General features: G+C 46.9%; 1 protein-coding gene across 3 annotated transcripts; it reads left to right on the forward strand.

The window, feature by feature from the left end:
* Nucleotides 1-175: 175 nt before the first annotated feature.
* On the forward strand, nt 176-10,926 carry LOC134634438 (basic helix-loop-helix domain-containing protein USF3). 3 transcript variants are annotated; one of them, XM_063483638.1, is made up of 7 exons: nt 176-271; nt 798-921; nt 1,035-1,066; nt 1,164-1,246; nt 1,346-1,442; nt 1,574-6,423; nt 7,454-10,926. In XM_063483638.1, exons 2-7 carry the CDS (start codon nt 878-880, stop codon nt 9,260-9,262), a joined length of 6,915 nt encoding a protein of 2,304 aa, XP_063339708.1. In that variant the 5' UTR covers nt 176-271; nt 798-877; the 3' UTR covers nt 9,263-10,926. The 3 variants fall into 3 exon arrangements, with proteins under 3 accessions (XP_063339708.1, XP_063339707.1, XP_063339706.1); XM_063483637.1 differs by having other exon boundaries at nt 182-271; nt 795-921; XM_063483636.1 differs by lacking the exon at nt 176-271 and adding an exon at nt 336-416 and having other exon boundaries at nt 795-921.
* Nucleotides 10,927-11,744: the final 818 nt, after the last annotated feature.

Raw genomic sequence — 11,744 nt, forward strand, 5'->3', positions numbered from 1 at the left:
GTGTGTGTGTGTGTGTGTGTGTGTATATCATTTATGTCTCCCTCTGCCTTAAACTCTTCCTTGGATGCTTATGTGTTATGATTGGATATAACCTCCTACCTCTGGAGTGCTATTGGCTTTCAGGACTGCGTAGAGCCCGCCCCTTTCAGCACTAAGTTAGGTTATTCAGATTGTTTTGGGAGATGAGTTGAAAGCTTTGCTAGCTAATAGTTAGCCTCCAATTTTTAAAGTTCTTACAGGAACAGCGGTCTCCAAAATGTCGAGGCTAAAGGTTCGTGAAAACTACTCTCTGTAAGCAGCATTTGTGTGAGCACGGCCGAGAAGCGACTCGGCGTTGTTCTGCATAATAATCATGTCGGTGTCGATAAGCTAAGATAGCTGTTAGCCTGCTAGCTATCAGAAAGCTAGCTGAACAGGTAATTGCTTAGGTTTCTTTGCAGGTTTAAATATATGAACGTCACTCGCTGTCGATATTGTAACACAAGCCCAGGAGAAAGATCTATTTATTCACTTCGTGTAACACTCTGTAATTATTTTGTAACGTGTAGGGTAAGTGTTTTTATCTAAATGAGTAAAGATAGGGTAATTACACTAGCTTGTTAGCATCTAGTAGTAGTAGAGGCTGAGTGTAGCTTGACAGATTTAATACTTTTATATCTGCTATTGTATGAAACAGTATGAGCTCATCACTGCTGTATCTGTACTATTTTTCTCAGCTGATACACATCGGTGTGTTGACAGTGCTCTTATTTATAATCAATACTCTGTTCGGATGCTTTATGTTTTGCTTGCAGCAGGACGAGCACGGAATGGATTTTAGGTCCAGCTGTTGATGTGTTGACTGGTACCTTATCATACAGGCAACTGTGAGGACAGGATGCCAGAGATGACTGAAACTCAGACACCTGGCCGTAAACCCAAGTAAACATCTTTGAGATATAGTCTATTTGTTCCGGTTCAGTCAAATAATTTCCATAAGAGGTCGTTTAAAATGTGAACTGTTCAATTTTTTTATGTTATTTTATTGTTTGCAGAAAGAAGAAAAACAAAGAATCTCACAATGCAGGTAAAAACATAGATGACCATAGATTTGTGTAGGGTTTAATTTAAATGTACATGAATTCTGATGACTTTGTCTTTTTTTTTTTCTTTTGTTGTTTTAGTTGAAAGACACAGAAAAGAAAAGATTAATGCCGGGATTAACCGCATTGGTAATCTTTTGCCGTGTTCCCAGGCACTTAAACAGGTAAGCGACAATCTGGTGTTTCTGCTGCCTAAATATAGTAAAATTATGTGTATTTAGAGCAAAATATTTTAATAGAAAAAAATATGATTTTATTTTTAGAGTAAGAACATGATACTGGACCAGGCCTTTCGTTACATCACTGAACTGAAGAAACAAAATGATACAATGCTTCTGGAAGGAGGAGATAAAGTCCAAGGTAAATTTTAATATTGTACACACCAGCTTCCTAATTTAGTTGGAGTATTCTACAAGTTGAGTGTGAATATGGATTATGTGTGGTTAAAGTCATGAACTTGTGACTATATGTGCTTCTACACCTCATTGCAGCAGAGGAAATCCGTCGGCTGCGGCGTCAGCTGGAGGAATTGAGGCGAGAGAGTGCTCACTATATTGAGCTCCTCAAAGCCAATGACATTAACCCTCTGGAAGATCCCACTATCCACTGGAAGGGCAAACAAAGCTGTGCTAAAGTGGCAAAAGTTCCACCTACTCACCAGCTCCCAAAGGGGATCATTGTTTGTTCTAATGGCAATGGGGCATTCCCTGCAGGAAAGGAGACTAGCCCAGGAAAACAGTCATCTGAAACATTAATTATTCAGCCATCATCTGAGGCCAGTGCCAGATTAAGGGTTAATGGAGCCCTGCTGCATGTTAACAACTCTTCTTCTACCCCTGCACTTCTCCCTGGGTCAGCAGCAGCACCCACTCAGTCTACACCCAGCCTGAGAATGATAGAGCAGTGTGTGGTCGAAGCACCAGCTGTGGCACCCACTCTGCCACCTTCTGTGTCTTACATCACCCTCCAGATTCCTGCAGCATCCACGTCAATGCCTCAGCAAGCTCAGCCCCTCACCTTAGCAGCTACTTCAGCCTCACAGCTCCCCACTGAAGGCTCTGCTCTGCCTGCATCCACCCACCCTACAAAAGCTTCGGAGGGTTGCTCATGGGTAACGCAGGACACTGCCATAAGGACTGCAAGTTACACTGCTATCCCAACCAGCCAAGCCCTTCTCAGGGCTGGGGCAGCAGGCAGCACACAGACTACCTGGACAACACTGCAGATGGCAGGGAACACAGTGCAGCCAGTCTGCCAAAGTCTTTCCACTCCAGAAGTCAGCAACACCACCCAGCCTATCCAGCAGGTGACTGTATGTCCAATGGGCAGCAAACCATCTGTTCACCCAATTCAAATACAGATGCAACCACAGGTGCCTGTACAGCAGGCACCTCTTACAGGTCACATTCAAGCGCAGCCGTTTCAAAGAGCACCCCAGATACGGCCAGCAGTCCTAAACCAGACACAGCCTCAGCCTATCCTAGCATGCCAACCTCAGTGTGCTGTTCTTCCTCAATCAGCCATAGTACAGCCGCCACCTGTGGTGGCCCACCCTGCAGTAGTGTCTCAGCCCCAGCCTACTCTTCTTCAACCAGCCATAATCCCACAGCCTCAACCCCTCCCTCAGCCAGCCCTGGTACCCCAGCCACAGGCCACTGTGCTTCCTCTCCTTCAGACCATGCAGGTGTTGCAAGTCAACCCAGGTGGAGCAACAGCTTCAGGTGTTACAGTACCACAGAACACAAACAATCCAAGTGTTGTAATCCTGCAGCAGGCCAGTGCTTGCCCTACCCAGCCAGTTGTGAGGGAGGAAATAACAAGTCAAACACCATGTCAGCATTTTGTAATCATTCAGGCACCCAATCAGGCTGCAACTTCTGCTCAGAATCCCCAAGTTGGCATGGTGCCTGCCGCTATCCCTACTGTTTCCACTCAGATACCCATGACCAGCACTTCGGTGTCTGCCCCATCCTTGCAGAGTGTAGGGGGAAAGCAGCTGGTGCACATTCTTCCTCGCCCTGTTCAGCCTCAAGCGAGCCATCCTCCGCAGGCCACCCAGACATCATCTTCTCCACCAGTTCCTACAACCCCGCAGACTATCACTGTGAATGGACAGGTGTTTGCCTTGCAGCCTGTGAAGACTTCTGATAAGGCCAGTTCCCAGGGTGGCCAGAGTACATTGCAGCTAGTCCAGCCCACTACCAGTGAGGAACCGACTACTAATGTGGCTCTCAACAGCTTAGGGGCCCTCAGCAGTCTCAATCAGAGCATCTCTCAGGGTCTTCCTCTTAACATTTCTAGTCAGAACAATGGTCAGCCTCCACCTGCTCCATTATCAGTGTTGCAGCAGCAGCCTCCTGCTCCAGCATCCATCTCTGGAGCCACACTTGCACTACCTGCCCGACAGCTACAGGTCCCAGTCACATCAGGGCTGGTGGTTAGTACCTCTAAGCCTTCAGCAAAGAGGCTTCGCACAGCCTTGAATATGAAGAGAGCAGCAGCAAAAAGGACTAAAGCTACAAAGAAAAAGGAAACCAGTCCCCCACAACCTGCTGTAGCTCTTTCTGCCAAGCCAATAGCTGCTACAGGAGAGAGCCAGGTAGTTCAGGTTACAGGATCTCAAGTTTTACAGTCTGCATCTGTTAAAGTCACAGACATTAACTCCACATGTACCACAGCTGTCACAGCTATAGATAAAGCTATAGGTAGTGTCACTACACAACAGAACACACAGAAAATGGTTGTAAGCAGTTCATCCAGCGGGCCAGCTGTGTTTAGTCAATCCCATCCACGGGATAAAACCTCTGTCAGTGCGTCTCAGAGTGATTCGACATTCAGTCATTCTAACACTAGCAGCATCACGACTGCAGTTACAGCAGTCACTGCCACATCGATCGAGCCATCGGTTAGTTCAGACTTGGTTGACAAGAGTAAAGTATCTCCACTTTCTGGCAGCGACTCAGCTGTAACCAAGCTCTCAGCTGCTGAGGCTAAACATCCTATCACCAGTACAGAAACTAGCATAACACAAACTAAGTGCACTGCCAGCACTGCTGCTTCTGGACAAAACCGGCCTGTGGTGACCTCAGCAGCTGCCTCTGAAACTCTGTACACTTCTTCCTCTGTTTCTACTGTATGTTTGACTCCAGTCTGCACCAGCAGTACCACAGCAACTGCACCGTTACCTTTTAATAAGACTACCCAACAAACATCACCTTGTCGTTCCCAGGGATCTGCCTCACAAGATTCTCTGCCTTGTAATAAACAGGAGTCTCAAGCCACTCCTTCATCTTCTGTGTCCACAACCCTGTCATCATCTGCACCTGCATTTTCTGCTATGCACAGCTCTGCAACAACCCCTACAACAAGTTCAGATATTAGTAAAAGGAACACTGCTCCCAGAGTTACAACACAGCAGACTGATGTGAGCACACCCAATCTGTCCTCCTGCCATCCTACTGAGGGCAAACCGCCTCAGGCCCCTAGAGCAAACAGTGAGGCTCAGGAGGAGATGCAGTCCACACCAGCAGCCAAAGAGAGCTTAGTAGTGACTCCTGACATTCCTACTAGAAAGGACTTTTCGTTGTCTCAACAGGTGTACACTAACTTAGATGATCAAACTCTGGAGCACTCTTTGACCTCTAGCAGGCAGACTGATTCTCCCATGTCTACTGGAGCTGGGGGTGGTAGAGGGTTTTCTGTGGCGTCCATGCTTCCCCAAGGCCACACTATTGGTGCATCATCTGGGTCCTTTGGAACATTTACATTCACAAATGAGCAGGCAGAGATGCTGGCATTAGCCATGCTGGAGCAGGACAGCCCTGGAAGGAGGAGTGGAGGCTGCTCTGGGGAAAACACTGCATCTACTAATCCCACCACAGCCACGTGGGAGCCCCCCAAAACCACACCAGTGTCAGCCAGTAAAGAACGAGGCTCAGCTGGGCAGCAGGCTAAAGTGAATAAGCCTATTGACCCAGGAACAGTTAAACCTGCTGTTGAGGTGTCTGTCAGAGGACAGGTTGGGGAAGGGTCTGTGAGTGCAGCCAGTGGAAGCAGACATCCACAAAACATTTCTTACTCCCAGTCTCAGCCTCTTCCCCAGGTCCAGTCTCAGAACTCATCCCAGAGTGGGACAGTGGCAAGCCTCAGTGTCAACAACCTGATTAGGCCCAGCTCTAGTCACCAGCCCTACCCTGGCTCCCCAAATCTGCCTGGCCAACAGGCCTCAGCTCCCTCTCCTGCGGGGACCTCATCTCTTATATCCCAAGCCTCAAATAATGCTCACTCACCCTGTTCAGGTGCTACACAGCCAAATGAGTACATCCCCTTAAAGACTACACTAATGAGGGCTCAGGGAGGAGTTGGTGTTGGCGAGCGACAAGTAAAGATAATTTCCAAGCGGCAGGCTCAGGATGAGGTGATGTTAAACACTAGTAAACGACCTAAGCCCTGCCCTCCATCTGGTAACCCTGTCAACCACATGGATGTGAAAGCCGCTGACCACAACCAGATGATGGTAGGTCAGCTACCGTCGTCTTCCTCAACCGTCATGACAAGGATTAATTCAGAAGGTGGAGGCCCTCTCTTCTCTGCAAACTCTTTTATGAGCCCGGTAGTTAGGCCTGCAGATGGGCACTGCCCTCCACAAGGACCTCCTGAGCAGAACCAGCCAGGGGTACTTCATCTGCCCCAGGGGCATCAGCAGCATGCTGTAACACAGCCTGGTCAACATCTGGGAGGGAACCTTTACATGAAACAGCAACAGCAGGAGCAGCAGAGGCACCATCTGTATCATCTGCAGCACCACTTGACACAGTCAGATCCAGCACAGCGCCACTCAATACACCAGAGGGCGCTGCAGCAACAAGAGCAGCATGTCCAGAAGAAGCGGGCACTCGTCAGAGGCAGTCAAACAGGCTCACCTGCTGGCCTGCAGCAGAAGCAGCATCACCTGGAAAAGTCTGGAGTTCAGCAGCAGCAGCATCCTTCACATCAACAACAACAGGCACAGCATCAACAGCACACACAGCAGCAGACCCAGCAACATCCACAGCAGTCACACCAACAATCACAGCAGCATCAACAGCCAACACAGCACCAGTCTCATCCCCAGCAGCACCAACAACAGACACACCAACAGCCTCCACAGGGACAGCATCAACAACACCAACAGCAGCAGCAGTTGCAGCAGCAGCAGAGCTCTCACTCCAGACACCAGCAGCATCTGCAGCAGCAGATCCAGCAGCAGCACTTTAGGCACCAGGAGAAGAGTTGTGAAGCACAGGCAGCCGGTTCCAGGGGCCATCACAGTAATCACCTGGCCCAGCAGGACCACCTCAAGGTTGGTATTATGTGATATAAAAAGTGACAGTTGCATTTTTAGCATAAAGCATATTTGAAAACCAGTCCACTGGAATTTTTTTGTTCTCCATGTACCATTTACTAAGTATTACCTCATGAGACTTTTTTTTCCTGTGCAAGAGATTTGAAACAGTTTAAATTAGTGTAACTTTGTTGTCTAACTACCTAAGTGTCCTTTATACAAACACCTGGCTGCTGCAGCAGTCTACCACAGAGAAACTCACATTTACAGAAAGAAAAAAAAATCATGAAAAGAAAAGAAAACAATCACAGTACTGACACTTTATAGTGTGTGTGGGACTTTGCAGTGAAATAGCAGCTCTGCCCTTACAGCCACAGTGTAGACAGAGGAGTGTAAATTTAAGATTGTTTGTAATTGAAATGTAGTTCAATCATTGTGTTTTGTTTTGTTTTAATTTCTACCATCTATTCATGAACATCTGAGAGCTGTCAGGATAAAAATGTTAACACATGCTTTGTGGTTGGATGACATTGTACACCAGGGGTTCTCAAAGTTTTGATGACAGAGTGCCACTTTTGGGACTTAACATATGATTGAGGGCCATGCAAGAAAAAGGCACACTACATTACATCACATTACAAAGTCACAACTTGCGTTAGTTCAGAGGATAGTCGTTTATGTGATTAATTAATTTCTTGATAGATTTCTTTAAGTTGATTGAGTCTTCTGCATTTCTGGACAGCAGCCTTATTTGTTAATGTTAGAAAGGTTTGGTCTGCTGTGATGGGAAGAACAGATGTTGAAATTGAATAAATATCTCCCTTATTCATTTTCTGGGCTGATATATTGTAGCATGACATGAGTTGTGGGTGTTGAAAATGTTCAGTAGTGCATTCTATGTTTGTTGCCCTCACAAGCTGCATAAAATACTACTAAGGGCCACCACTGGACTCCACTCTGATCTGGTTTTATTGCTCTTATTGATTTATGATAGTTAAGATTCATTTTGAGGGTGTTACTGATAGTATTTCCACTTTTTCTCCCTCAGTCTGGTCAAGACCATAATGCTATGCAGAGGATGATGAGCTCTAGGAGTCTGGAGCAGCAGCTCATTTCTCCTCCCGCCAATCCTGTGTCACGGTCGTCTGACTTGGCCTGCACTCCATCTCGGCAGGAACGTCACCGTGTGTCCAGCTACTCTGCTGAGGCGCTCATCGGTAAAAGCTCCACTAGTGGCGAGCAGCAGCGCATCGGTCTCCACCTTCAGCCTGGTCACAGTGGCGCTCAGGAGCAGCCAGACCTCCGTGGTTATCTGGACACGTCAAGAGGGAAGGCCAACATTGCACATAACCCACAGAGCCGTCTGCCATCTGACCATCCGGGGTCCGCTGATGTTCAGCGGGTCTCAGAGTGTCCGCCCTTTAAGGCTATGGGGGGTGCAGGAGGAGCACATCAGCTCAGTGGTTTTGAGGCTCAGGTATCTCGTGGGAGTGACATGACATCTAAACCAGTGCCTCCCTCCCAGAGGGGGCCTCAGGGGCAGCAACAGCCAGGTTTCAGGATGGGCCCTGCAACAGATGGCCGAAATCGTGGGGGCTACAGTGGAGCTCATCCTGGCTCACAAGGGGTCCAGGTTGGACCAGCACTGCCTCGAGAACAGGATGGATGTCATCAGAGTTTCATGCAAAGCCTCCTGTCCCCCCACCTTCCTGAGCAGAGCAACCACCAACGAGCAGTGCAGTGCTGTCCCCCGGTCAGCATGGAGTACAGCTGTGTGCCTGGAAACTCGTCAGGAGACATACAGGCCAAGGCCTCCAGTCCCAGTGTTCCCCAAACCCAGAAGGCTCCGCCTATGCGACTTACAGAGGGAAACAAGGGCCACATTTCTCAGGTCAGCAGTAACATGCACCCAGGCCCAGGTGTGCGATCAGGACTCCCTCACCCTCCACCCCCACACAGCAGCTCTGAGCCAGGCCGCTCCTCTGCCCCCTCCCGTCCACCCACTGCTGTTAGCCAACACTCTCGCCACATTGCCAGAGATCCTCAGCCCACCAAACTGAGACCTGGCGACCGGCCTCGATCCGGTACGCTCAGACCGAGCAACCCATTTGAGCCTGAGGGCCATCTGCCTCTGCCCCCTGGAGGTGGGGTGCTGCTGAGCCGACCACAGTCTGGAGGAGAGGCACGGCGTAGCGCCATTGTGCGCTTCATGTCAGACAGTGCTCAGGTTCCTAGCGACAACAACCTGGTTCCTGATCAGCACCTAACACAAAACTTTGGTTTCCCTTTTATTCCTGAGGGAGGGATGAATCCTCCACCTCCCATCAATGCAAACTCTACGTTCATCCCGCCAGTGAGCCAGCCGAACGCCTCCCGTACGCCGTCCCTCCTCCCCGTTGAGCCTCAGAACACTTTAACCTCCTTCTACCCTTCCTATTCTCCAGCTGCTCACCCCAGCCTTTCCAGTGATGTCACCCTCCAATACTTTCCCAACCAAATGTTTACGAGCCCGAGTGCCGACAAAGGCAGCGCTCCTCCACTCAACAACCGCTTTGGCTCAATCCTCTCCCCGCCACGCCCTGTGGGTTTTGGTCAGGCCAGCTTCCCGCTGCTTCCAGAAATGCCCCCGATGCCCATCGCCAACTCGTCTGGAATCACCCCTCACATCTCCAACTTCAACTTGACCTCTCTGTTTCCCGAAATCGCTACCGGCATGCCCACTGATGGCTCAGCGATGCCAATGTCTCCCTTGCTGTCTCTCTCTAACACCGCATCTGCCGACTCGGGCAAGCAGCCGAATCGTCCTGCTCACAACATCAGCCACATTCTGGGCCACGACGGCAGCTCGGCCGTGTGAGGAGACCTCCTGCTGCAGTGTGAATGTGATGGTGAACTGGAGCTTTAGAGCAAAAATTTTAAATGTTGTCGTTGCTTTTAATGTTCAACGAGTTCAGAAAGTGGTGATGAAGCACTTGTTGAAATGGTGATTTTTGTTGTTTACATGTTCAAAACAGTTTTGGTCTCAGATATGTTCCCTTTGGCGTTTGCCAATGTTATCATTTGTAATATCTGAACAATCTTATAATTTTACAGGAACATGGAAATGTGTATCTTTAAAGTGTCCCTCTTATGCTTATAGGCTCCTAATTTTATTTTGTAGGTCTACAAGCAAAGGTGTGCCTCTTTGTGCACTGCTGTCTTTTTGAGGCCACACTCCCACGAGCCCATTCTGGTCTGGATGGTTAGCTCCACCAAATTCACATGTAACTGGCTTAGCCCTTCAAAAGCTGACATCTGCAAACAGAAAGCCGTAGCCACATTATAAAAACATGCCATCGCTTCTAACTTTAACATCATCCTACGTTTGAATTTGATCGAAATCATGGCAAAGCCTCGTTTTTTTTTAACTTGGAGATTTTTGTCGCGCGGTTTTGCTGTTAGTGCAGAGCAGCAGGATGAAAAATGGCGACAACGTGATGGCTCACTGGTTTACATTAGGCTGGATGCGGCTGTGTGTGGCACCATATCATATCATGTGGCTTGTTTGATAAAAAGCTACTTTCAGCTACTCGCTTTCTCACCAGGAATCACTCCACATGTGTTGATTTGGTGGATTTGTACTTCGGATGGCCTTTCTGACGCAACCCCAAAAGGCTTCGGTTCTCCTCCCAGGACTAAAACGGGTATCTTTTGTTTGTTAGGTGAATGTATAAACCTCTACACGATGATCTGAGAGCAGAGGGAGAGAGAGGGATTAATACATATAGAATCAAACAGATTCACTGTATTAGCACTAAAGATGCAGAGATTTTCCTCCTGTGGAAGCATTTAAAGTAATCCACTGGCTCATCAGTTCTTGGAGACTTACAGTAAAGCATTTGGAGTATTTTGCTTATAAGAGACATTTTAGAGTTATCGTCCATCTTTGAGTTGAGGTCGCTGCTCGTTCTGTCCTTCCTCAAGGGTGGGCAAAATTATTCCAGTTTGTTACATGGTGTCGAGTGATAAGTGGAATAATAATACAGTCATGTGTTCTGTGGGAGAGAATGGACAACTGTGGACATCACAGTTGAGTTGTCCTTATCATACTTCTTCCTGTTCTGCAGGGAGACGTTAATAGGCATCGCAAGCAAACCTTTGCATAAAACCTTTATAATTCTCTTTGGTGTGGATTTTTCAAACATGTCAAATTATGAAACAGATTGAATGATGAAGAAAAAAGTTAAAAGCATAATAGGGGCACTTTAAAGTTTGTTGTGAAAATGTTGGTTAAACCGACTGGTAGTAAAACAAAATCAGTTTAAGGTTTAGAACTTGAGTTCAGTGTATCCTGGGTCATTGAGAAACCTTCTGCACAGTTACCTACTAATGTAATTTACTAACTTATCAGGTTGTGCTGTACAGAATTGTTTTTCCAAGAGCTATTTTGTAAATACCAATGTTTAATATCAGAATTGTTAGATTATGTATGTATTTGTAAATACAAGATTGATTAATAAAGTTTATAAGGAGACATTTGTATTTGCTGCCAACTGGAAAACTGTCTGTGCTTTTTTTTATTCTCTTGTCCATGACAGCACCTGAAACATTTTTCTAGATGAAACGACAGCCTCCAGCTGCTCACTCCTGACTCTCTCTTCTGATCTATACATAGTGATGATCAATTAAACCAAAAATTTTAGATTTGGATTCATCATCCCATCAGACCTGTTGACACTAATTTTCAGTCCTGTAATGTGGCAAACCTCAGCCTTTTCTTTGTTTCCCTTCCTTAAGAATGGTTTCATGACAGGAACCCTTCCACCTTCACAATATGATGAGGCTTCAGCAAACACTCCGTGGATGAAAGAAGGGCTGGACGTATCTCTCAGGTCAGGAATCAGGTCTTTGTGCATTTCTTCCTCTTTCTTCAGGATATGACTTCCAAATATTTATCTGCTGTGAGGTTTTTAGGTCTGTTACTTCTTGTTTTCCACTTGTCTAATTTCCTCACTTTTTGGAAGAACACTGCACACCTTGCTGAGTCATGCAAATGCAGTTTACAGTCAATAGCTTTTTGGGAATCATTTTGTTAATGGAAAAAAACCTCTTATACCCGTCAACTGTTATCGCTGAAGTTTGTTGCAGATTCAACTAAAGAAATGTGAACAAATTAAGTTTTTGCAAAAGTTAAAAGTGTGTAGACAATCCTGGTTCACCCATTTGTATGTTTGGTTGTGTTCATTATGAGTGTTAAGTGGCTTGACGAGCAAAAAACAAAACAAAAACATTTCTCTGAAAATTTCTGACAGACTTTTAAAAAGCCTAAAGAACTAATGCTCAAGATTCACAAACGACTC

The sequence above is a fragment of the Pelmatolapia mariae genome, linkage group LG9, assembly GCF_036321145.2.
Source record: "Pelmatolapia mariae isolate MD_Pm_ZW linkage group LG9, Pm_UMD_F_2, whole genome shotgun sequence".
Taxonomy (NCBI): Eukaryota; Metazoa; Chordata; class Actinopteri; order Cichliformes; family Cichlidae; genus Pelmatolapia; species Pelmatolapia mariae.